This window comes from Lynx canadensis, chromosome D2 (assembly GCF_007474595.2).
Source record: "Lynx canadensis isolate LIC74 chromosome D2, mLynCan4.pri.v2, whole genome shotgun sequence".
In the NCBI taxonomy this organism is placed as follows: domain Eukaryota; kingdom Metazoa; phylum Chordata; class Mammalia; order Carnivora; family Felidae; genus Lynx; species Lynx canadensis.
The window spans coordinates 68,676,013-68,703,023 of record NC_044313.2 but is presented as its reverse complement, the minus strand read 5'-3'; the positions used below and the strand labels follow the sequence as shown (position 1 = coordinate 68,703,023).

Here is a 27,011-nt window from a genome sequence, read left to right as displayed (position 1 = left end):
TGGCTCATTCAGTTAGGCATCCAAGTCTTGATTTCGGCTCAGGTCAGGATCTCACGGTTCGTAGGTTCGAGCCCCGTGTTGGGCTCTGCGCGGACAGTACAGAGCCCGCTTGGGATTCTCTCTCTCTCTCTCTCTGGCCCTCCCCTGCTCTCTCTCTCTCTCAAAATAAACAAACTTTAAGAAATAAAATAAAGAAAAGCTAAAGGTTACGCATTCCACGTAGAAGCACATTTTCTTTTTCTTATCCTGGGACACACCAGGACATCCAGGACCTCTGACTCCAGGAAAACCCAAGTTGGTCATGAAGAAGAGAGCTCAACCTAGCGCACAGCAGCCTCAAAACATCCACCGGAAGCTAAAACCCAAGGAGAACGAAGCACCTGTCAAAAATCCCCGAAGAACCGGTTTTCGAGGTGGGAGAGTGTCTCTCTCCCCCACCGCTCCAGCTCTTGACCAGCGGCCCAGTCTCAGCTTATCTAGTCTTTTCCCCAAATGCCCTCTGTATTTTAGCAAAAAGGGTCCAAATTTTTCAGGAAGATAAAAAGTTCTTAAGAAAACCTTCCACGGTCCAGAAGCCCAGGGGCAGGAAGAGCTACTCACCCAGATCGCTGCAGGCATCTGTCCCTGGAAGGCAGCCAACTGAATCATCTCACTTGCCCCTCCCCCCCAACCCCACCCCTGCACAAGGAAGGAAAAGGCCACCGGGGCTCAGGGGGGGATTTCTGTAAGTCACCTCCAGCCCGGGTGTCCTGAAAGGAGAAGCGTCCGCCCTTCTGGAGACTTTGAAAGGAACCTTTGCAGTTCTCCCTCCTCTCCTCTAGGGAGGAAAGGCCACATGCCTGCATCTGCAATGGATATGCATTTAAGGGGCTGGAGAAAACCATTAGCAATCGCGGAACGCACAGCTAATGCAAGTCTTTGGACACGCCTGCTAACCATTTTGACAAGCTGTCCGCTGAGAACCGAGAGTGCCATCCGAATGCCACCTAGGGAATCCTAAGAGGCAAGGAGGCCGTTAGGTCTGTGCGGTGCCCCCGCTCCATGCGAAGGCACGGGGGACAGGGGAATGGCTGCTTTCAATGCACTCCGGCTGGCTCTCTTCGGGGCTCTCATTGCAAAGGGAGCCACCGGTCCCCGCATTTCCAGCACCGCACGCCCGTGCGAGCAGCAGGACGCGTTGCCAGGAGCTTCCTCAGAATATCAAATCTGGCGGAACCGTCTTCCACCTGCTCTCCAATCTGAGTGACGGCCGAAACGAGATGCTGGCAAACAGGTTCCAAAAACCTCAGCCTCTGGGGCTTAAAGCGGCCCTCTTGACACGTGCTGGATCAGGGACGACGCATCTGGGAAATTGTGACGACCGGGAAACTAAAACACAAGAACCGAACACCATGCTAGCGTCGCATTCCCCAGATTTTGCTAAAATGTAAGCTGCGGGCGGTACGTGGAATGAGGACCCAGCTGGGAAGGTTCCCGGCAGTAAACAGCGGCCTCTGCAGATCCAGGCCGCGACGCTGCACCCGGGGGAAGGAAAACCTCATTGGCCGCTTCACTTGTTCTTTCAAATATTCTACAGAGACGCGTTCGCTGACACTTAGGAGGCAGGAGGGTGGAGCACGGGTTTTCGAACTGCTCTGCTGAAAGCCCGGCGCTCCCAGGGGGCTCCCTGTAACGGACATGAACTGAACACCTACTCCGCACCAGGCACTGTTCTGGGTGCTGAGACGCAGCAAATGAACGGCACAAACATCCCCGTTCGTGTGGCTCTTAACTTTTGATGGGAGAGAGGGCACCAGATGAATTTAATAGGTAAAAGACACCGTAAGTTGGAAAGCAACAGCGATAATAATTAGCAGTAGTGGTAATAATAGGAAGAAGTCCCCAAGCAGGGAGAGCGGGTAGGATGGTCAAAGGAGGGAGGCTGGGACTTCCGTTGGGTTTCTAGGGAAGGCCTCAGAGAGAAAGAGGCTCTCAAGTAAAGCTCTGAAAGAGAGACCCTGCTAGTCCCGCCGAGCTAGGGAGGGAGGACACGGGAAGGCAGAGCCGGGGGTGTCCGGGGCCACGGGGGCGGAGGTGGTAAGGGAGGGGAGGGGAGGGGAGGGGAGGGGAGGCAGATCAGAGACAGAGGACAAGGGAGGGAAGAGAGCGAGCTCTGCCAGGTGGCCCAGTGCTTCAAACTATGGCAGCCCTATTTTCATCTGTTCAAAAATACTCATGTTCGACATCCATTTTTGTTCGGGGAAAATCATTCACTGCTAAAGAGAGCAGGGGCCAGGGGGTAGGGTTGAAAACAACCCCCCTGTGGTATAAAAAGGCTGGGTTCAATTCTCAGGCCGGTCACTCGTGACCTGAGTTTTCTGGAGCTCTCACTTCTCGTTGTGTGTGCACCCGGCAGAGGGAGACTCGAAGAGCAACTGGAGTAGGGTTTGGAACCTACCAGAGCCCAGCGGAGGGTTTCCCTGTCCCTACTCTGGTTTGGGCTGTGCTTGAGGGAAGTGCGGACACTGGGACCCGCCTTCAGGGAACGCACCAGCCAGTGGGCAAGGTGCAACGGCGCACACGAAAACATGGTGGGAGGCAGCATCGGGCCGTGGCCTAGCTAGAGCTTTCATCTCCAGAAGCCATTATTTTCACCTACAGGGATCAGGAGAGGGCAACCCGGGCATGAGCCTGCGAGCAAAGGGCGTCACTGTAACACAGGATATGAATCAGGGAGGACACTGCGGGTGGAGGGGACAGAACACATGAGGTTCAGGTTTAACAAGCAGGATGTGTGTGAGGGATGGCAGAAAGGCCACTTTGGGGAAGGTCCTTCCTTGACAGCTGGGAAGGCTGTGGAGGGACTGCAGTCTGACCACAGAGAGCCCCCAGTGCTGGGATAAAGGGGATGTTTTTAGAAAAGAAAGGGTCCTTGAAGGTTTTTAAGCAAGACACAGCGATTTAGAAAAATACATGGGATTGATGAGCGGAGGCAGGAAGACAAAGGAGGACAGACAGGGGCCGGTACACCAACACAGATGCAGGGAACAACCGCTCAAGCTAGAAGAGTTAGACAAGAATCTGGAGACGGAGCGGGACAAATCCACTCTCTCCTCTCAGGCAGTCAACTCAAGAAGCAAGACAGGGTGATTCAGTGTAGACATTAGGCGATTTGAGAGGGTCTTGCACAGAGGCAAGTGGTGACGTCAGAGGAACGGAAGGGATTGGGGTGGGAGGAGAAGGTTGAGAGAGAATTGCCAAGGTCTGATCCTGGATCCTGGGCGAGGGAGACACCAGCATTTCAGGGTGGGACTGAGAAAAAGGAGCCAGTGAAGGTAAGAAAGCATTGGCGATATGCAAGTCCCTAGAGACAGAAGAGTAGGAGGAGCCAATGGCGGGCCCAACAAACCAAAGGGACCTCGAGACGAACAAGGTCAAAGATCAACCCAACAGCCATGATGCTGGGTAGTTAAAATTGACCCCAGGCCTTCAGAGGGCAGTTTCAATGGGGAGGATTATCAAGATCAAGGGTGGCAAGGTATGAACAACAAATGTAGGCTATTCCTTGTTCTTGGCTGGCAGTCAAGGGAAGGGACTGCCAGCGATTTGGGAGGATAACAGGAATAATCAAATTTTTTAGATCAAGGATGTTCTGTGTCTGTAAACAGAAAGTGACAGACATCCAAGAGGCAGAAAGGGTATGGTTAGAAGATTGGAAAAGAGACTCTTTGGCTCATTTCCTCTGTGACAAACAGCTCAAAGAGGACTTAGAAAGAATACCACCAGCACAGTGAGCCGACAGAACACCGGGTACGGAATGCTGTGGGCATCCACGTTCACGCACGCAAGGCCCATCACCCCAGTCTTCAAAGTGGCCACGGTTGGGAAACGTGAGCATGGCCGTGTCCTCCAGCAGGACACCGGTACATCCCTGCTCATTTATTGGCGTGGCTTCCCTCAGGACTCTTCCTCTGGGGGTGTATCGCCCGTGGGGCATCTGGCCAGGCATTCCCGGGAGGATCTTCCATGGTCCTGTTTTTCTGAATGTGTCTCTCACCCCACCCACACACCAGGTGAGCCTGGTCCCACTGCGTGTGGTGTGGCTGGTGCTGAGTCACGTCCCTCAGGCCCCTTTGTAATGAAAACCCTGCCTCATCACATCGGCTGTGTCTGTTACAGAGCCTGTTCCAAACCTCCTTCTCTCATCTGTAACATTTATGTTACACAATCAACCGGAACTTTGCACTAAAACCATTACAATAATCCAATCACCACTAAATCATAACATCTCACAGATGCTTCTCCCTCTGATTAAAAAAAAAGGAGGGGGGTGCAGGGCGTCTGGGTGGCTCGGTCAGTTGAGCATCCGACTTTGGCTCAGGTCATGATCTCTCATTCCTCGAGTTCGGGCCCCACATCGGGCTCTATGCTAATAGCTTAAAGCCTGGAGCCTGCTTCAGATTTTCTCTCTCTCTCTGTCTCTGCCTCTCCTCCACTCATGCTCTCTCTCTCTCTCAAAAAGAAATAAACATTAAAAAAAAATGCTTTCCTCTAAAAAAAAAAAAAAAAATCTTTTCCTTCAAACAGGTGGACGCAGCTGAGGAGAGAGGAGATTTTATGGCGAATCATCACCAGGATTCTATTACCTTCTCTAGCCACAGAGCTTGCCCCCTTGGAGCGGAGGAAGCAGTGGGATAACCAGGGACATCTCTGGAGCTTGACAAAGTCACAACAGCCAAAGGAGGGAGCCGCCAGATGCAGGAATGGGAATACGGGCATGGTGACACAGTGGCCACAGGGAAGAAGCTGGGTGGGGGGACAACAGGGCAGACAGGCTGAGACCAGGTGGTACAGAGCGGGAGGACACACTGGTCCTTGGAGTGAGGGGAGCCTTGGGGAGACGGATGCTGAAGGAGAGCAGAAGCGGAGGCCCCTGGAAATGTGAGGGCCAGAGTGTCGGAAGGGTGTTCCGCGTGGGTGCTGGGGCTACAGAGGAAGCCAGGAGGAAACAAGAGGGGAAACCGGGTGCAGTGGAAAGGGCTGGGAGCTGCAGGCGTAGCCACGGTCAGCTGGCCACAGAGCCCGGGGACAGATGCTGCTGAGGGCTGATGCAGAACAGTGTCTGCAACAACCCTGGGGACAAGACATTCCTGCGGCCCCCTGGCCCAGGGGAACACACGTCACACCCATGAAGAGTGACAGTAATCACCTACAGGCTGAGCAGGAGAGGAAGAGCCGTTAAAGGAATAGAGAAGCTTGAGCCCCTCAGAAAGGGAAGAGGAACGAACAAGAAAGAGTGTTGAGAAGACAGAAGACACAACGGGGAACAGCGACTCAAGCCCTGACTCAGCTGCTGCCTCGGCGGTGGATCTCACGAGACTCAAAGCACAGGGATGTGAGCTCATCAGACGCGAGAGACGGGGCTGTAGCCTGGCACCTTGGCAATAGGTCAGTCACCTCTGTGAACTGTTTGGAAGACTCACCCCAGATCCCTTCCAGGTACACACACACACACACCCTCCTTGACGTGTCTTTTCTTCTTAAGCCTTCACACCCTTCCACGGCATCGGGCAGTTTCCACAAAGGAGCAGCAGGGAGGGTGGGGCAAGCAAGGAGGGGAGATGATGTGGAAGGTCCACATTTCAGGAAGCCGGAGAGGAAGACAGGCTGTGAAGACCTACCCACTGTGGGGCCTGGGTAGCGGTCAAGGTCAAGGCTGGGAATGGGGCCGCTGGCGGTCTGTGTCTCCTTTTGGGCCGCTTGAGGTGCTACCGTCCACGGCGGCTCCTGCGAAGTCACCTCCCAGGCAGAGCCCCCCGCATCAAGCCTTCTCCCTTCCAACTCCCCCCACATCTGCCCCTCCCCTCGGGGGCCTTGTCTCTGCCCAAACACCTGACAAGAGAATTCAGAGCAGGCCTCCTTAAAGGCCCCTGCCCTTCAACTGGCTGGCCCCTCATCTCAGGCAGGTATCAGCTGAAACGTCTCCTCCAGGATGGCCTCCTCCTGCCAGCCCCTGCGCTTCCTTCCTTTGCTTCCCATCCCTGTGACCACCCCCTGGAAGGATCACGGTTACGTGACTGCTGGCTCCGTGTCGGCGTTACAGCAGTCCCCGAGCGATGACGGTGAGGAAGGGGGACAGCGTTTCTCAGAACAGGCATCCTGCCGAGGCAGCATGTTGGAACTGTGCGGGAAGGCCGCAGGGTTCAGCCTTCTTTTCCTCATTCCCCTTCCTGCAAGGCAGTGAGCGCTTCACATACAGGCGTCTCCAGGCTTGGGTCGAAGCAGCGCACGGCCTGGAGTTGCGGCCCGCAGTGCCACCGTGAGGACGCCGGAGGAACTGCTCCGCCTTGGCCCGCACTCCGCGAACATTCCCAGCGTAGGAGAAAAACAATTACTGCTCATCTCCGGCCTCTGTGAACAGCTGGCAGAAAAAAAATAATAGGTACAACTTCGTGAGGGAATTCTGAATCCAGCGACCCTCCTATCTGGGCACGTGACCAAAACGGTAAAAGCAAGAACATGGTTTTAATTCCAGCTTCATTTACAGCCTGTGTCCTTGAAAGGTCACCTGCTTGCTCCAACACATCATCTCCAGGTGTGAACAAGAAATCACGTCACCAACCTCTCTTAGAGTTAGAGGTTCCTGCAGGGAATTGGGCACGGAAACAAAATTTCATCAATACAGAGCATTAAGCAAAAAGATGCCAAGCCACCTGAATCCACTTCTGGTTACCAGAGCTTAGAAGCCTCTACACACACTGTCTAGACAGAGGGAAGGAAGTGGATAAAGCATGCAGCATACAAAGCAGAATCATCTCCCCAACTCAGTCAGCCGACGCAAGAAACAAAAAATCAAATCTGGGGCAGGAAAAGTGAGCTGTTTCTCACAGGTAGCCCAAAAACTCCACTTTATAATGTCTGTTCCAATCATATGTGCTAGAAAAAGTAGGGTAAAAGAAGCCTTTTGTTTAGGGATGACCTTCAAATAATTTAAGTCTGTATTTCAGGAGAATTCCAATAGAAATTCCACAAAGAGAGTAAGAAAAAAAAAGCAAATATCCCAATTGAGAAACAGGCTAATATTACATAAGAAACATAATTACATAAACATGGTCTATATAAAAAATAAAAACGGTAAATATGAAAAATGTATAAGCTCTTGGTAGCTAAAGAAATTGAAGAGAAAATAACGTATCTCTATCAAGGAAGCATAAAACCAAGAAAATCAATTACGTTAAACTTGATTCACTAGTAAGAAAATAAATTAGTACACTTTCTGGAAGGCAGTTTGGTAATATTTATATAAATCTTTAAAAGTGAATAGGATTCAAAAAAAAATTTTTTTAATGTCTATTTGTTTTTGAGAGAGCATGAGTGGGGTACGGGCAGAGAGACAGGGAGACACAGAATCTGAAGCGGGCTTCAGGCTCCAAGCTGTCAGCACAGAGCCCAATGCGAGGCTCGAGCCTACGAACCAAAAGATCATGACCTGAGCTGAAGTCGAACACTTAATCGACTGAGCCACCCAGGTGCCCATGAATAGGACTTTTTTTTTTTTTTTTTTTTTTTTTTTTTTTTTTTTCTTTTTTTATGGGGCACCTGGGTGTCTCAGTTGGTTAAGCATCCGACTTCAGCTCAGGTCATGATTTTAGGGTTCGTGAGTTCAAGCCCTGCATTGGGCTCTCTGTCAGTGCAGAGCCTGCTTTGGATCCTCTGTCTTCCTTCTCTCTCTGCCCCTCCCCTGCTCATTCTTTCTCTCAAAAATAAACAAGCATTAAAAAAAAATATTTAAAAAACTAAATAAAACAAAGCAAAAACAAAAACAAAACCTGGATAGGACGTTTTGACCAACAATACAACTATGGGAGATCATCTTACGGAAGTAACGACAGAAGGAAAGAGTCAGCTGCAAGCACCATCTGAAAAGGAAGTTTAGAAAGATCCTGACGTCTAACCAGGGAAGATTTATTAAGTTAAACAACTGTATCTACTCAAAGGACTACTATGTAGCCATGAAAAAGTGTGTCAAATGTCTTCATAGACCCAAAGATGTTACTGCAATAGGGAAAAAGCGAGGCAACTAAAACAAAACAAAATTGTATTTAAGATCCAATTTGGCAACTATATATTTACTTACACGAACATCTAGATAGACGCACAGGGATGAAAATAAGGTACTCACGATGACACGTACTGTGTAGCCGATACTAGGAGTGTTCTAAATTTTTTTCTTTTTCTTTTCTGAGGTAGCCACAATAAAATATATTGCTTAAGTACCTTAAGAAGACGATTAAGAGTATTTCTTAGACTGAACAGAAAAAGAAAATTCTAGAAGAAACTTCAGAGAGCGGAAGCAGGAAGAGCAGGCGGAAGAAGGGAGCCCTGGAGAGGTCCATGCACGTGACACAGGCTGACCACCCCCACTCGGAGCAGGCGCCTCCACTAACGCCGGGTCTCGAAGCTCTGACATTTCCCGGCTCCATCAGAAGGTATACTCCGAGGGAAGGTAGATCAAGGGACAGTTCAAGAATACTTCCCAAGTTACCCGAAGAACATAAAAGGCGATGATATTTACCTGGGACTTAATTACGCAGCCATGTACCTACATAAGTGTCCAGTGGGGAGAACAGACATCAACCCCCTAGACGACAGAGACAAGAACCACATTTGGAACATCCACAATGACCATCTTTTATTAAATTTGCCTTATTCCAGGGTCAATTATCAGGATTCCACAGCAATACATACTGCATAAAAAGACACGTTAAAAAAATATTCAGTTTGCAAAACATGGCTGTAGAGTGTGTATTACACAAACCCACATTATCTCAACATTACAAATTAGGATGTCTGAAGTCTTTCATTCTCCAACTCTTTCAGAGCAGAGGGCCAAAGCCGCCGCACAGGAACACTGGCAGCACTTCTGGAACACAGCTTCAGGCGGCGTATCTTCTCTCGCCTTCGTGTTTCGCCTTGTGGTACTTCGCATAATCATTGTACAGCTCCTTAAAGATGTCTCTCACTCCCGGCTGCAGTGAGACCCGCAGGAACTGGACGTCTGGCTCAATGCAGAGGTCCAGGATCAGGTAAATGCCCTCCTGCAGGAGATCTTTCACCGCCGGATACAAGGTGACCTGGAAAAGGAGGACACGCCCCTCCGTCAGAGCAAACACACAGAGAACAAGCCCTCGGACAGCCCTACCCTAGCAGCAATTTCCACTTCGGCCCCCAACGTGGGGGCAACATTTTGCACGTAAGTATTCGTATCTTAAAAAAAGTTTGTATTTTAGGGAAATAAAAGCCAACTCAAGTGACAAAAACCTGGAATAAAACATCACAGAATCACAGAGGTAGCTTTGCTATTCAGTAAATGATGCCTACCTACATATCTACCGGGGCATATAAAAACTGGAATCCTTAAATTTAAAACCTTGTAAGAGCCACATGCACATTGTGCCACATTCTTCAACCTGACCGATCACACTGGAAGCGACGCTAACGATGGGATAACAGCAGCGATGTTCACTACGTGACTGACTCTCACTCCCACCCCCGGCACACACAGCAGGGCAGCCGGGGGGCGGGGGGCAAGGGGTAGGGGGCAGGCTCCAAAGCGCTGCAAACAGATCAGTGATAGGCCGAAGTCAGTAATTAGACCACATCATATCCAAATAAATCAGATGTGATTTATGATTACACCTAATGCATCTTTTTATTTCTACCAACAATAGCTCAATGGGACCTAAATTTCTAACATCCCCAGAATGGCCAGATCGGTCCTTGAGCCTAGAAAGGCCTTTCTTCCCTGAACTTCTGGGTTAACTAAAATCTGGGGCACAGCAGGAAGGCTGGGCAGTCGGCTCCACCTTGGCTACGTCGGATGTTGCACACAAACCCTCAGATCAGAGGTCCAGACTAATGTCTAGACAAACAGGCCAAGGGACCAGGCTCTACTCGCGTCTGCCATACCCACTCAGGTTTCAGCTGAACCTGGTGCTCAACCGTCTGAATACCCCAGGAGCTGTAACCAAAACGAACAGGAAATTTCTGGCAGACAGGTCTGGGATTTGGCAGATTCTTTAGAAATGTCTTAATGGCCTAGGAGAGTTAAACCGCAAACACGTCGCTTCTGGTGAGGATACACCGTATTAACTGGAAGTCTGAGTCACCAAAGCCACCGCTGGGACGCAATCTGTGGGGCGCCTGGGTGGCTCGGTCAATTAAAAGTGTCCGACTTTGGCTCAGGTCACAGTCTCACGATCTGTGGGTTCAAGCCCCACATCAGGCTCTGTGTTGACAGCTCAGAGCCTGGAGCCTGCTTCAGATGCTCCCTCCCTCTCTGTCCTTCCCCCACTCGCGCTCTCTCTCTCAAAAATGAATAAACATTAAAAAAAATTTAATAAAAAAAAATTTAAAGATGCAATTTGTTTCTGTCACTAAGATGGTGACAAAAGTTACGGTCATTTTCACACGATAGCTCAAAAACTTTCTGACAGATGATCGTCTTAAGTCTTACTGTTTACAGATGATAAGAACATTTAAGGACCGGGGCACCTGGGTGGCTCAGTCGGTTAAGCGTCCAACTTCAGCTCAGGTCATGATCTCATGGTTCCTGGGTTTGAGCCCCACATCAGGCTCTGTACTGACAGCTCGGAGCCTGGAGCCTGCTTTGGATTCCGTGTCTCCTCCTCTCTGCCCCTCCCCTGCTTACACCCTCAAAACTAAATAAACATTAAAAAAAAAACAAAAAACCACTCAAGGACTGAAGGTGGAGCTGTGATTTTACTGGAAGGTATTAGGGAACGAAGGAAAAAACAAAACGAAACAAGCAAAAAACACATCCTGAATCGTACCAGCTGGGTGTGGACCCCTGTAAGTTCACCGCTCATTTATTCATCTACTCATCAGTCACTAAACAAATAATTCTATCTCCAAAGGCAAAGAAAGTGAAATAACTGTCCCAGTGGCAGAACTGAGACCTGAACTCCGGCAGTCAGAGGCCAGGTCCTGTGAGTTCCACCGCCTCCTCGCATGGGGACTCAATAGTCACAGGACAGCACGGGGCACACAGCTGGGTCACAGGAAGGCCAGCACCATCCAGCCGACACAAGCACCTCACATCTTTGTGTTTCAAACAGCTTATTTATAAAACAAGGGGGGGAAAGTCAGTTTCTACTCCACCAGGATCACGGACCTATGAATGCGCAGGTCTCTAAATCGCATAAAAGGACCTTATGCAGGATGGGCAGTACAAGCTATTTACTCTAGGCTATCAAAACAGACAGCTGTAAATTTGATCTATGGATAAAAGAGAAAAGCAGGGGCGCCTGGGTGGCTCAGTCGGTTGGGCGGCCGACTTCGGCTCAGGTCACGATCTCGCGGTCCGTGAGTTCGAGCCCCGCGTCGGGCTCTGTGCTGACAGCTCAGAGCCTGGAGCCTGTTTCGGATTCTGTGTCTCCCTCTCTCTGACCCTCCCCCGTTCATGCTCTGTCTCTCCCTGTCTCAAAAAAAAAAAAAAAAACGTTAAAAAAAAAAAAAAAAAAAAGAGAAAAGTGGCCGTGATTTCCCTGGCACATCCCCACTGTGACACATTACTGCACGGAGGGTACAAGATCTGTAGGAACCACTGCGTGTCCTCACGGACACGCCCTCACCAGGTCACCTGCCCTAACCACTGTCAGGTCTTCACCCATACCCTCTCCTCATTTAGCTGCACCTGCTCTCTAGCATTTAATTAAGCTTACCAATGTCTTTCTGGTCTGGAAAAGATTTACAGTGCTCAGTAGAAGCCTCTGATACATATGGAATATTTTCTTCATTACTTGAATTAAAAACTAAATGAAAGATAAGACGTAGACTCTTGCCAATGAATTCTAGGATGCTACAGCCTTAGAGAATTCCCAAGGCCTTGGGCTTTCCAGATTAAAAATAAAAAAATAACTGATAAGCATAAATTAGACATGAGTAATGAGGCCAGGAAATCAGAGACTTCTCATAAAATAAATCTCAGAATAATAATTAGTGACTTAAGGGTTCAAATCATCACCTCCCTTCTTGGCCCTTAGTTACACGATATTACTAGCTCTCATTTTATTCTTCACTGAAACAGAAAATAATGCCAGCTTTTCTTTCTGCAAAAGCTTACATATTAATGACTTGGGTATTTGGGAAATATGAAGATTCTATAAAAATGCTAAGTAATTCCAAGGAAACCAAACCCGAAGCCCATCTCTCACTCAAAGGCTGACTTGAAGGGGTCTTCCCAGGTTGTCACCGCTCCTTCCCTGCCTGGGGGGGACCCTGTGCACACCCACGGGGCCGGGCTGCACCCTGCAGGGTCCGCCCCACCCACACCCCATCTCCAACCCAAGTGCCCACCCACATGACAAGCATCTCCACTCACCGAGAGTAAGGCTAGTGTGTTTGAAAATTATTTTTATAATTAGACTCGCCCTGAAAAGGGGTCGGGATGAAAACGGATACACCAGATTTTCTGAGAAAGCTCATTCAACCCCATCTCCCTCGAGAAATCTCTAACGTGACAAGTTTACCAATGGTTTTAAGTTACTCTTACAAGACTTACAAAGGGGGGGGTATTCTATAGAAAGCAATACAAACAATACAGATGTACATCTACACCTGCAAAAGTAGACAGATATACACACAAACACACTGGACTTCAAGCCTCTGATGTTCCATTTAAATACAGTTAGATACGAAGTCCTGTAGTGCACTTTACCACGTGGGTCACACAGGGCCTCGTGGAATTTTGAAAATAACACACTGACGTTCCAAAGTGAGATCACTGCTGAACAATGAATGAACCATCCACAATATTGAGTCAAAAAGTCAGATGAAATAGGACAAAAGTATTTCTGTTTGACGTAGTTGAACGCATCTGCCGCTGTCTCTACCCTGAGTGTCCGAGAGCAGCTGATTCACATGCACGATGCACTCCAAGAGAACTCCTACTGCTGGGGGTCCCGAGACCCCTCTTCCTGATCACCATTAAGCCTGGCCCTATGCGAGCTCCTGTTCTTAAACCTGGAAGGCATTTCACCTTGCTTACTCCACAGACTAACCAAAACAGGCCCCGTGGCTTGTGTCGAAGCGAGAGGGGAGAACTGACGGTCCCTGGGCGCCTTCTGTGTACCACACACGCCAGCCCTCTGACCATCACCTCACTCGGTGGTCCCGGGCACCCTGCAGGGGTGCTGCTGCGCCCGGAACACAGGCAGGTCAGCCCGCTACCACGGATGGTTTGGGACCGTCAGGCCAAAACGTCGCTTGCCACTGTGGTTGAGGAGCCCTTCTACAAAGGACTAAGAATGAAAGCACCGGGCAAGAGTGAGCTCGGTTTACCTTCTGCACCTCCATGACATACTGGGCCACCATAAAGGGGGAGAACACCGTGAACTCTTCGGCCCGCGACGCGATGTGGCTGTACATCCTTGCCACCAGGCGGGCACACTCTAGGACCACCGACAAGCCATCTGTGCTTCCTGTGGAAGGAAAGTGTTTCCAAATCGGATTAGTCCAAAACATGGGCGTTTTGACCCTTCTAATGTTAAACATTTAACACAACTGAAAATTATTCAAGTCTTCCCTTTTTTCCAAGACTCTTTAATTGGCTTATTTTGCAGACAGAATGAGGGAGACAATATATCCAAATATTTATATTATAAAGGAAAGAACACATAACATAGTCAAGAGTATGTGGGTTTGTTTTTTAAGAAGCGTAGAACAATCAAGATTTTTTGAATGAAATCTGACTGCTATTGTATTTAAAAAGGAGATGGGGGTCTATAAGTAAAGTATAAATTGAAAAATTATCTTTAAAAAACACTGTTTTGACATCATACGATTTTAAAGATCAGATGGCTTAATTAATTATGCCTTTGCCTGCTTATGTTTCAGAAATTGTGTAGGCAGATAGATATAAGACTCAGCTACCATTACTAGAGATCTTCCTCTCATCCCTGATTTACTTTCGATTTCCTAGTTCTTTCCACCCTATGGTGCCAGGACCCCCAGGCCTTAACAAACTACTCTCAAGCGTTCTAACAGCCTACCATGTCCCCAAGGCCCTGGTCACACCCGCTCCCCCAGGCCTTCACAATAGAGCCAGGTGGGGAACCCCAACACAAGCCAGAACACCTTCCCCAACTTCCATTCAACAAGAAATATATCCATTTTTATAAAACTCTAGAAGCCGCGAACAAAGCTACAGCGACAAACAGATCAGTGGTTGGTAGGGGCAGAGGCCAGAGCAGGAATAGTCTACAAGAGGACTGTTCTGGGGACGATGCAAATACTCTGTATTTTGATTGTGTTTACCTATCAAAACTCATTCAGGACACCTGGGTGGCTTAGTCGGTTCAGTGTCTGACTCTGGATTTTGGCTCAGGTCATGATCTCACAGTTTGTGGGATCGAGCCCCGTGTCAAGCCCACTTGGGATGCTCTCTCTCCCTCTCTCTGCCCCTGCTCCACTTGTGTGCACTCTCTCTCTCAAAACAAAACCTCATTCATTTGTATACTTTAAACAGATGCAGCTTGTTACACATATTTTACGACTCAATAAACTTGAGTTTTAGAATGCACAATGCCTTTTTTAAAACCTTGTTTATATGTACAAACATCTTGAGTTTTTTCTAGATACAATGTAACTTTATGAAATTATGTAAATTTCTTCAGGTTTGAGAGAGAGAGAGAGAGAGAGAGAGAGAGAGAGAGGGAGAGAGAGTGCATGAGGGCGTGCACGCATACACGCATAGTGGGGGAGGGAGGGGCAGAGAGGGAGAATCTCAAGCAGACTCCACGCTGTCAGCACAGAGCCCAGTGCGGGGCTTGATCCCATGGCTGTGAGATCATGACCTGAGCCGAAATCAAGAGTTGGACCCTTAACCGACTGAACCGCACAGGTACCCCCAAGTTATGTAAATTTCTAACATTCACTGGACACTTCAACACAAACGTACTTTAATGAAACACCTGAATATCTACTACGTACCGTTTCTTCCCTGTTTTCCCACGGCTCAGTACACATCCAGTTCACGTGAATACCTGGCGTGAATCATTTCGGCCACAGATTTCACGCGTGGTTATCGCAAAGAGTGCATTGGATGCCAACAAGAACAGAGTACGTAGTTAAAATTCTACTTGGCTAATCTGTGAGCACATCCGAGAACCGGGTCTTGGGAGATGGGAGGTCACTGAGCTGCACCAGCACAGACGTGGCAGAGCCACGCACATGACCATGTCCCACGCCCCTCAGAACATAGGACAAAGGACACATTTTCAACCACACGCGGGGCACGCCCGAGACACTGTGTGCCCAGGGCTCTGCTCCCCCAGTGCTCAGCCAGGGGTGGAACAGGGCCTTCCCGACACTGCCGTTTCCCATCTCCTGTGCAGGCAGATGTCACTAGTAAAACAGGGGTTCTTCCTGCTGTGCTCAATCATGACTCCGGGGGCCCTGACACAGCGCCGCAGTTAGCCACCACCAAGGGACCGAGGCTAGCACGGGAGACGGAACCTGTTTCCCAATCCTGCTCCTAAACACTCTCACAGTATCACACTGACCCCAACATTACGTGGCTCCACACCAGGCTGGGAGAAAGCACGACACCTCGTTATGCCACCGACTTATCTCAAAACCAGGCAGAATAACCTCGGGAATCACATGCCAGCAGACCTCTTCTCTCTTCTCAACAGTTACTGAAATCTACGGGTCTGAACCCACGAACCCATTCAAGTGACTCACACTGGACGGGGAGGAGCTGAGTACCACTCATTTGTTCCTAGTCCATCTACAGCTGCGGCCCCAGGGTCTTCCCTGACACCCTGAGTTAGAGAGCCCTCTTTTGTGGTTCCAGAGCACTCCCCCAGGTACCCACTCCTTGTGTTTAGCAGCACCTCGAACGCGAGGAGGCTGTTCCACGCTAGGCAAATTTGAAATAGCGCAATACAGACTGCCTCAATTTATATGCAAATTTTTAAATAATGAGAATCTCCCCCAAATTAGAAAGTTAGCAAGAACCAACAACCTTCAAGGCTGACGACAAGCTGTACACGTCACTTGTGCCGTCACCGTGTGGCAGTTCGCTTCAGCGGCGAACAAACACAGCCCTGCCACGACAAGCTGAAACGGTGACCTGCCCGACCTCATCCCTCTAATAAAATGGAGCAGCTCTGTAAATGCCTGTTCTTTTGCAGCTTCCCCATCAAACTGGGGACTCCTCCAGGGCAAGAATGGGATTGTACTCACTTTACATCCTCCTGGCCGCAAACACTTCTTGAATCTAGATCCTTTTCTTTTTCCCAGAAAAAGAACTATTTCAATTAAATCACAAATGCACTCACTGCTTTGGACACAGCAAAAAATAAATAAATAAATAAATAAATAAATAAATAAATAAATAAATAAATAAATAAATAAATAAAAGTGACAGCTTGAAATTTTAAAACACTATTTGAGGTCTTCATCTAGTGATCTGAATGTTTCTTATTTAAACTCAACTGGGTGAGGGACACCTGGGGGGCTCAGACAACAGTTAAGTGTCCGACTTCGGCTCAGGTCATGACCTCATGGTTCGTGAGTTCAAGTCCCGCACTGGGCTCTGTGCCGACAGTTCAGAGCCTGGAGCCAGCTTTGGATTCTGTGTCTCCCTCTCTCTCTGCCCCTCTCCGACTCACACTCTGTCTCTCTCAAAGATAAGACATTTAAAAAAAAGTTTTAACTCAACCTGGTGGTTTTACTTTCAATAACATAGGAAACCAGAGACACCACAAGATAAACACATTTGAAATCATGTATCTGATACTGTTACTTTGACATTTACCTTTGTCTTTCTGCCTCCCTTCGTGCATAACTGAAAACACCAATCTATTAAAACAGTTCAAGAAAGAAGGGATGGCTTTCAGCATTACCTGGAATAATAGACAAAAGAATATAAACACACGTAAGTAACTGTTTATTTCAAGTTCTACTTTAAAGGTGCTCATATTTATTTCCTTTTTTGTTTGTTTCTTGAGACAGAGCACACAACTGAGTGAGGGGACAGGAAGAAGGGACAGAGGGAGGGAGAGAGAGAGGGAGAGAGAGAGGCAGGGGGAGAGAGAGAGGGAGGGAGAGAGAGAGGGAGAGAGAGAGGGAGGGAGAGAGAGAGGGAGGGAGAGAGGGAGGGAGAGAGAGAGGGAGAGAGAGAGGCAGGGAGAGAGAGAGGGAGGAGAGAGAGAGGGAGGGAGAGAGAGAGGGAGGGAGAGAGGGAGGGAGAGAGGGAGGGAGGGAGAGAGGGAGGGAGGGAGAGAGGGAGGGGGAGAGTGTGCAGAGCCCAAAGCAGGGCTCGAGCTCACCCAAAGCAGGACTGGCACTCGTGAACCGTGAGATCATGACCTGAGCCGAAGTAGGATGCTTAGCCAACTGTGCCACTCAGGTGCCCCTGATTTACTTCCTTCTTACCCGTGTCTGTCACGATGCTCAAAAGAGTGTGGCTACCTCTTTTTTGCTTGATTTCGGGGGAAACTGCTCACCCACCTTACTTGACTCTTTAGCATTTGTTTTAATGGTTTGGGATAGGGTTTCTGTGCCTCAAAACTTTGGGAGTCTAACGGGGTGATCACCGTTTAGAATTTGCTCAACCTGTGTCTGTTATTGTAAACTGTTACTAATGCATTCTGGAAATGGGTAAAATAAATAACAGAAGAAACAAAAGAAACCACATATTCAAATATAACTGCACTAGAAGGAGATGGCATAAAGCAAATCCATTTAAAGTAAGGATCAAAACTTCTCATTTTTTCGTGATGAAGAGGTCTGGCTAGAAAGTTATCTTGAAAAATGATACAAAAATTTTAATTTTTTTTTCTTTTTTTTTTTGAGGGTAGAGGGTAGAGGGCAGAGAGAATCTTAAGCAGGCACAGAGCCAGGTCAGGCCTCGATCTCACAACCATGAGATCACGATGAGCTGAAATCAAGGTTTGGATGCTGTGGATGGAACTAGAGGGTATTATGCTAAACAAAACGAGTCAAGTGAGAGAAAGATAAATGCCATACGACTTCACTCAAATGAGGACTTTAAGACACAGAACAGATGAACACAAGGGAAGAGAAGCAAAAATAATATAAGAACAGGGAGGGGGACAAAACAGAAGAGACTCATAAATATGAAGAACAAACTGAGGGTTACTGGAGGGGTTGTGGGAGGAGGGATGGGCTAGATGGGTAAGGGGCACTAAGGAATCTACTCCTGAAATCATTGTTGCACTATGTGCTAACTAATTTGGATGTAAATTTAAAAAAAATAAAATTAAAAAAAAAAAAGAGTCGGATGCTTAACCAACTGAGCTACCCAGGAGCCCCTATATTCAACCACTTGTAGATCGTGATCAAAACAACACGCTATCCCATAAAGCGACCATACGCTGCATGAGACTACTTAAAGGAAGTAAAATAAAAATTCATTTCCTAGTCATACAGCTCCTAGGCCACATTTCAAGTGGTCAGGACACGCGTGGCCCGTGACTGCTGTGACCAATGCAGATACAGACCATGCCCCACAGTGCTTCAAAGATCTACGGGACATCACTGCTCTTTTCTCAGAATTCTTAGAACGAGCAAGAGTGAATCAAGTGTTGGGATTTTTTTTTCTTTGGTATTAATTTATCCAACCAAATTCTTGACAGCATAACATCCCGTTCTTTACATCAAATTACTGACCTCACAGCATGCTCAGAAAGAACTCGTTTTTGCACAAGTATTCCAGAGCTTCATCAAATTTCCCAAGGACCCCTTATAATCCTCTATCATACTGATTAAAAGCACACGGAGCCAGAGCCAGACTGAGTTCACACCCTGGCTTAATATGGCACCAGCTGCTGACCGGTCTGCTGGGCACTCTGGCTGAGGTGGCCTCATGCTATCCCCTTGAGATTCACCTACGCAGACTCTAGCCTGGTGCTTTTGTCAACTCAACCATGCACACGGCCGACAGCGTGGTCACGCAGCATGTGGGCCCGTCCCCCACCCCAACCCAAAGGCAGTGAGTGAGAGCTACTGTTATTGGTCACATCACTCTTGATTGCAACACACCGTTATCCCTGTCAATTTTCTCCTTTCATTAAATGGTCTAATTCCGCTACATGATCATTTGTTAATGGTTCCGCGGGAGGTTCCCACAGCTTTCTAATATTGCTTTTCATCAGCTGCATGGAATCCTACATCTTTTGCGAGATCAGCAATTCCAGCTTATAACTGATTTGTACTATGTGCATGTCATACGGTCACATAAAAAAAAAATCTAACCATCAGCAGAGAGATCTAAAACAAAATGCTCACAAGACAGCCAGGGACAAAGGCAATTGTTCAGTGGGAAGGGCTGGAGTAAGGCCCAAACATCACGAGTGCTTAGTCTGCCAGAGAACTTTTTTTAAAAAACTACATTGCTGTCAGGTCTCTAACTCGAGGACATGAAAACACTTAAAAATATTTGCCTGTGTCTGTGTCTATGTGTACACAGCTTATCTGTAAGTTCCCACACATCCCATGTATTAGCACTGGTGCACTGGGAAAAACACAGGCCAAAGAATCAATAATCCTGTAGCTAAGATTTAGACTCAGCTGGGGTGGCTTTGGCCAAATCCCTTAGTAGCTCCCAGCCTCAGTTCCTTTACCAATAGAATGAACTCCCACTACTTTACACGCTTGCTGTAAGGGTGAAGTGAGACACAGAGCAAATGTTCAGTACAGGTCGGCTGAACTGGAATCTTTTCTATGGGACATTTAGTTTAATTTCAAAGATGGTTATACTATAAACTGGAACTCCGGATGCCTCACTCCCTACACCCATCTGAGTCACAAACCTGTAAAGAGACCTAAGCAAGTGAGTGACATTTAGATATGCAACCTGCAAAAAGAGAATCATTCGTAACGAGCTTCCTTAAATAGCTAGTACACAAACGCCGTTCCAAGCGTCAGACCCAACAAGATGAAACTCAAACAGCCTGGTGTGAAGATCCAACATTTTTGTGCCTGAGAAACCACTGTGTCCCTGGAAAGTACCGGAACCCAGAAGTTTGCTTAGCAGGTCGCCATTTTTAATCGTCCTCCCCGCAGTAGGGCTCTCTCTCGCTGCTTTTCTGCCACCCGGCACCCTGCCCCACCTCCTCACCTTCGGGTGACACTGCAGGATGGAAAAGAGCACGTTGTGCGTCCTCAGGAAGATGCTCCCATACTCAGGGGGGCTTCAGGTGGTCCAAGGGCACGGTGAGCAGGATGCCGAAGGCCAGGCTGACGTGGTGCGGGTTGCCGATGGTCCCCTCGCCCCGCCGCAGCAAGGCTGCGAGCACGTCCAAATGGACTCCACCACCGCCAGGGCACAGTCTGCTCCGACAAGCCTCTCGGTTTTGCAGCTACAGAAAAAGACGAAGAAAGGAGAGAAAATGAAGGTGATTCTCTACAGAGAAAATACAACAAGTGAAGTAGACGGAGGTAAGAACTAACGCGACAGCGGTAAGAATGTCCAAAATGAACTGATGTAGTCAGAGGCACTCTTCTGAGGAGACAGGGGCCCAGCGTTCCATCTCCAACGGCGACCCACGGTGGGACTCTTGTTGGACTCATCGACCACAAAGAGAAGTAATTCCTTATAAGGACTCACTCCTTCCAATTTCTCAGAACAAGGGAAACTTCACACCCAGATACACCTAATAATATTTTCCCAAAAAGGTCAATAGTTCTACGTATCTATATAAAGTTTCTTCGTTATGTGTCTTAAAAATCAGCTCCAGATGTTTGATAATTGTTCTAGAGAATAACGAGAATGGACTCAAAATGATGAGGGGCAACTCAAGGTCTGACCTACGTAAGCTGGGAGAGCTCACCAGTGACCCTCTTCCTCACGCTGCCATGTGTCACCAGCAGCCCTGCTGGGGCCTCTCACAGCGCCCATCTGTCTGGGGACACCGGCTGTGCTGACTTCACTCCGTTAGATTTACGAGCGTGCCATATTAATGCAGCCCTACTGTGCACAGCACCAACACTGACCGCGCACCGCACGAGCCCCTCCTTCCCTCCAGCCGTCACTCTCCCTCCTGGTCCCACTACACACACTGGGGAAAGATGAGGGTCACCCCCAAATGCAGATTCCCAGGAAAACGAAGAAGCAACAGACCAGAACCCAGAGCACTAAGTCCACTCCTTAGATCCTTCTGCGCTGAGAATGTGCTAACCCAAGCCAATTCTCTCAGGTAGCACAAGAGACTTACAGCGGGTGATGATGTTGAAACAGATAAGGCTCTTTTGAACCCCAGTGCAAGAATACTGACTGGAGACTCTAGAGGGCAGAAACACTGGGACAGTCCCAATCGAGACGAGGGTTTTGTGCTCGTCAAACAAAGTCATGGGACTGCCCCACGTGTCCACCAGGTGCCAAAATCTAACAACCCAGGTGCGACTGTGACAATAATCTATCTGCAACACTACTATCCCATTCTATAAAGCCACTTTCCTCTCACTGTATCACACACTGTAAATGTACACACACCCCTGCAAATGAATGAATGCACTAAACTGACCCCAGAATTTGTGGGGACAAAAGAAAGCCCCAGAATTCCTTCTCATCTCATCTACTTTAAACAGGCTTCCACAGGAGCCCCATCTGATCGCCGCGTGCCTTCCTGTACCGCCCGCCGAATGCCTCCCGAGGCTCCCCAACACGCCTGCACACCGCCGCTGCACCCCATCTGCAGGGGCCACACGACAGCGCGGACGACACGGGCACGGACAGAAAAGCGCTCTGCCAGCAGCCGTCTTCAGGACGCGGCGCCCAGAAACACACTCTGCAGAAAGCCAGAGACGGCAGAAGCCAAAACGCGGCCTACAGGAACAGGGGTGAAGAGTCGGAGGGCACGACCCAGGGGGACTCACGGTCAGAGCCGTGACTATCTGGGGGCTCGCACACCAGAACAGACTCGCCTTCTCTCCACCGAGTGGGCAGCTCAGGAGCAACTTGATCAGGGTGATGGCTGACAAAGTGGCCTGAGGGGGGAAAAAAACACAAAGTTAGCAGAAACGGCCAGCTCTCTCCTAACAAGTCTATCTTGGGAAGAAGCCGGGTCACGGGCGTTGAAGAGATACAGCAGGGCCCATTAGCACCCCGGTGTCACGGGCATGGACCAGACCTGGTTTAAGGCTAAATCCTGAGGGGGAGGCCCTTTCCACCCTCAAGCAATCAGGAAATAAAGAAGATGAGCCCAACTGTGGCAAAGTAGAGGCCTCTGCAGTAGCATCTCACTAAACCAAGCAAAGGCACCAAGAGAGTAAAATAAACAAGGCCACAGATCGGTGCAGCAACCTAATTACACAGACCTCGTCTCGTCCAGATGGTGTGGAAAGAGGCAGCGAGCCGTAAGTCACCTGTACAAGAATCGTATGTGCTCCTGGGGAAAAGGAGGAGCCAGGGGAAACCACGGACACAGTGAAACCATTAGATTACAGGTGATGGTTTTAAACCAGGAGAAGGAACTCTGTGGGAAAGGAACTCACTTTAGCGAGTGCCTATGTCAACAAACGTCTGACCCTGGGCTGGCATTTTACACCATCGATTTCAGCCTCATGCCAGCCCTTCCTCCCCTAACCCCGGGGCCCCACAAACCCACACAATTCTGGCCTCTGCCCTTTGCTCTCCCTCTCCCTCTCTCAAGCCCTGACCAGCCACGCCCCTACACACTGCCTCACCCCGAGGTAGCCCCGCCCCCTGCCCCCGCTCATCTTCTCTATTTCCTGATTGCTTGAGGATGGAAAGGGCCTCACCCTCTCTCCCACCCACCTGTACCCACCAAGGGCCTGCACACTGGCGCCTCCCTCGCTGTCCACCTTCCTCACACCGACACAACCTCTGCCCTGCTGCGCACACAACACCCTCCTCCCTGTCTCCATATGCAACGTCCCCCCCAGCCAATCCTCTCTGGCCTGAATGCTCAGCCTCCCGTTTGCCTCCTCTGTAAACCAGCCTCTGACTGAGACTGACCCTTCTCAACGCTGGGGCCCCAATCATGCTGCACATGCACATGATGGAAACTTCCAGAGGGGCAAGTGCCACGGCCACATAGCAGTGGCCCTGGTCCAGCCTGGGCCTCTTGCTCACGCACGAGAGACGTGAGCTCTCCCGCTGCCCTCTGTGGCCTAAATTACCCTCTCCAGCTCTCTCCCCATCCAAATCAAAACCGAAGCCAGTGTGCTGATTACAACCACAAGTCAAGAAGCCACTCATGAGGCAGAGAAAGCTCAGAACCAGAAGGCATGGGCTGCACGGCTGGCTCTGTGGCATTCTTCCTCCTGTGCGAGCAGGGACAGCTGACCAGTCCAGTGCACACGGCTGTTTGGCAGAAATTCCAGCACGTAAGCTCCATGCAGAGGCCTCTCCAAATATGTGATGCCAAATGCAAATGCAGGGCTCCATTAGCAACCACCAAATACACGAAGTGCAAAGGACTGCAGGGCAGCTTGCCGATCAGAGCGATTCTCAAACGGGATCGGGCCCATGTGACCGAATCAGTTTTTAAACGGTATGACGGGAGATATCTTAAGCCAAAGATATGAGCAGAATTTAGCTTTTTATATGCCAAATTACGGGATGCTACGTTTAATATTTCATATGATAGCACACAGAGTTGATACTTTGAAAAAGTTCCCCTTTGAAAAAATAAGGCCCCTTACACTAAAGCCCCAGGCCTCTCCGCAGGCCACGGTTCCCTCCATAAACCCCTGGCCCAGTCTCTACTGGGTAGATTTTGCGTGTTCATTTCCAGGGGTGATACCACAACTCGAGTAAGTTTTCCCCTTCGAGCGGATTATCATTTATGCCCCTGCCATACAAGGGAGAACGGGTACCCACCTGCACATCTCCCTCCAACGTTACTGACGTCTAATCCTTGGAGACATACCGCATCCATCCTCAAGTCCTCTGTCGTCCCAACTTGTAACATTTGGGTCAACAAGGCTCCCAAATGAGGCTCCAAATCCTGAATTATCTGACCCGAAACTGCAGGATCTGTGCGGAAAAGAAACCCAAACGGCTAAGATGTGACAGGAGAGGGGCAGGTGAAATACACCAGAGTAACCACATGATGGAACAGAGTCCCGGCCGGTGAAAGTCACCATTTGAGGGGTGTGGAAATACTCGTGGGGCGTGCGGCACGGTGTGACAGCGCTCTCCCGCACACGGGCTGACTGTGCAGAGACACACAGCGCGGAGGGGAGAGGACGACAGCGGTTAGCAGTGCTTCACGCCGGATCTGCACGCGGGTGGTGCTGCTTTCTCTACGTGCCTTTCTGACGTTCCTTGTACGGGCAAACCTCAGAGATACAACAGGATTGGCTCCAGATCACCGCCAGGAAGCAAGGGTCGCAATCAAGTGAATCAAATGAATTTTCTGGTTTCGCGGCACAGATAAAAATTATGTTTCCACTATGCTATCGTCTATTTGGTGGACAACAGCATTATGTCCAAAATGCGATGCACTAACCTTCATTTAAAAATACTTTTCCGTGAGGCACCCGGTGGCTCAGTCGCTTAGGCGTCTCACTTGGGCCCAGGTCATGATCTCACGGTTCCTGGGTTTGAGCCCGCATCGCGCTCTGTGCTGACAGCTCAGAGCCTGGAGCCTGTTTCAGATTCTGTGTCACCCTCTCTCTGCCCTCCCCCACTTGCGCGCTCTCGCTCTCTCCTCTCTCCTCGCTCTCTCTCAAAATTAAATACGCATAAAAATATATAAAATAAATAGATAAAAATATTTTTAGGGCGCCTGGGTGGCTCAGTTGGTTGAGCATCTGGCTTCGGCTCAGGTCATGATCTCAGGGTTCCTGAGTTCGAGCCCCGTGTCGGGCTCTGTGCTAACAGCTCTGAGTCTGGAGCCTGCTTTGGATTCTGTGTTTCCCCTCTCTCTCTGCCCATCCCCCACTCGTGTTTTGTCTCTCTCTGTCTCTCAAAAATAAATAAATGTTAAAAAAAATTTTTAGAAAATACTTTTTTGCTAAAAAATGCTAACCACCATCTGAGCTTTCAGTGAGTCATAATCACTGATCACAGATCATCATAACAAATGTAACAACAAAATAAGTTTGAAATATTGCAAGATTTACCAAAATGTGACAGTCATGAAGTGAGCAAATGCTGCTGGAAAAACGGTGCCAACAGACTTGCTCAAGCAAGGTTGCCACAAACCGCACACTATGAAAATGGGAGTATCTGTGAAGTTCAATTAAGAAAACCACAATGAGGGAGGGCGCCTGGGTGGCTCAGTAGGTTGGGCATCCAACTTCAGCTCAGGCCATGATCTTGCAGCTCCTGAGTCAAGCCCCACATTGGGCTCTGTGCTGGCAGCTTAGAGCCTGTAGCCTGCTTCAGTTTGTCTCTCTTTCTCTCTGCTCCCTCCACGCCTTATGATCTCTCTCTCTCTCTCTCTCTCCCCCAATATGAATAACATAAAAAAAAATTTTTTTTTAAGAAAAGAAAAGTGCAATGACGGGGGGTGCCTGGGGGGTTTAGTCGGTTAAGCGTCCGACTTCAGCTCAGGTCATGATCTCTCCATCTGTGAGTTCGAGCCCTGCATCAGGCTCTGTGCTGACAGCTCAGAGCCTGGAGCCTGCTTCAGCTTCTGTGTCTCCCTCTCTCTCTTGCCCCTCCCCCACTCATGCTCTGTGTGTGTCTCTCTCTCTCTCTCAAAATAAATAAATGTTAAAAAAAAAAAAAAAGTGCCATGAAACAGGTGTTCCCGTATTCTTTTACAAAATCAGTAGGGACACAGGAGCCGCATGGCACTTTTAGAGACATGAAAAGAACACCAAACTTCCGGGTTCTGCCTGTTGCAATCATCAGGCTGCTTCCCACTTAACGTGGGAAGGCCTTCTGATGTCGCCAGGCAGACTGGTCCCCCAGGTCAGGGCATTCAAGGCCCTCTATGATCTGAACCCAGCCTACCTTCCCAGCCACATTCAGCTCACAGACTATTCCGCATTGCCAGAATACCTTCCAGTCTTTGCTCACTACATAAGCATCAGGGGTGGAGGGGACCACACAGGCTTTGATGGATAAAGACCTCAGCCCCAGCGTCCAACAAGGTGTAAGATCCTGGACCCCTGAGCTCTCCGAACCTCCATTCCCTCACCAGTGAAATGGGCAGAACCGCACCAACTCCTGTGGTTGGCAATGAAGGAAAGAGCAGCGTGGGGCATCTGCCGTGCGGAGGGCTCGGCATCAGCTCCCCCACCGTCTCCGCCTACCCCACCTACTCTTCGAAGGCCACTGCTTTTGACGGTTTGCCCGCACACGCTCTAACCCACGGTCCCCAGGTCCGGGGTCCCGGAGAGCGCTGCACCGTTGTGGCGTCTGTGTGAACGCCTGCTTACTTGATTACGCAGGTCAAAATCAACACTTCAGGGGCACGGGGGTGGCGCAGTCGGTTAATCGTTCGACTTTTGGTTTCAGTTCCAGTCATGATCTCACGGTTCGTGAATCGAGCCCCGCAGAGGGCCCTGTGCCCGACCGGTGGAGAGTCTGCTTGGGATTCTCTGTCTGCCCCTCCCTTGTGCGCCACCCGCATTCTCTCTCTCTCAAAACAAATAAACTTAAAAAAAAAAAAAAATCAACACCGCATTCATCTCCAGAGTAGGATGTGGTTCCACATGTGTATGGAGCATTTGTAAAAGCGATGGTTTCTCGTAACTGAATTGAGGCAGCCCTCAGTAGGCACTCCTTCCAGACCTCTCACTCCAGTCCCTCTTCCAGACAAAGCCTAGCAGCTCAAGGAGAGGAGGCCCGACCCAACAGCACGCCTGAGCCTGCGGTCTGGAGGGACAGTGGGGCAGGCGGCCTCGGTCCCCCGCTTGCCACAACAGAGGCTCTGTCCCTGGGCTTCTAACCCTCAAGTCCAGGGACACACAGTCAGGACCCGAGTCCCCCTCAGGTCGAGAGGGTTGGAGGGAAAGAGACACACACATATTCTGTATACACAAGGGGAAGAGGTTCCAGA

At 49.3% G+C, this 27,011-nt stretch overlaps 1 protein-coding gene across 1 annotated transcript in view; it reads right to left on the bottom strand.

The window, feature by feature from the left end:
• Positions 1-8,645: 8,645 nt before the first annotated feature.
• The window catches only part of URB2 (URB2 ribosome biogenesis homolog), a 28,361-nt gene continuing 9,995 nt past the window's right edge, over positions 8,646-27,011 (bottom strand). Inside the window, 8 exon segments of the mRNA XM_032595166.1 lie at positions 8,646-9,113; positions 13,342-13,481; positions 16,823-16,910; positions 20,150-20,221; positions 20,223-20,390; positions 21,907-22,017; positions 23,876-23,891; positions 23,893-24,031. Coding sequence (XP_032451057.1) covers positions 8,916-9,113; positions 13,342-13,481; positions 16,823-16,910; positions 20,150-20,221; positions 20,223-20,390; positions 21,907-22,017; positions 23,876-23,891; positions 23,893-24,031 — 932 coding nt within the window. The 3' untranslated portion in view covers positions 8,646-8,915.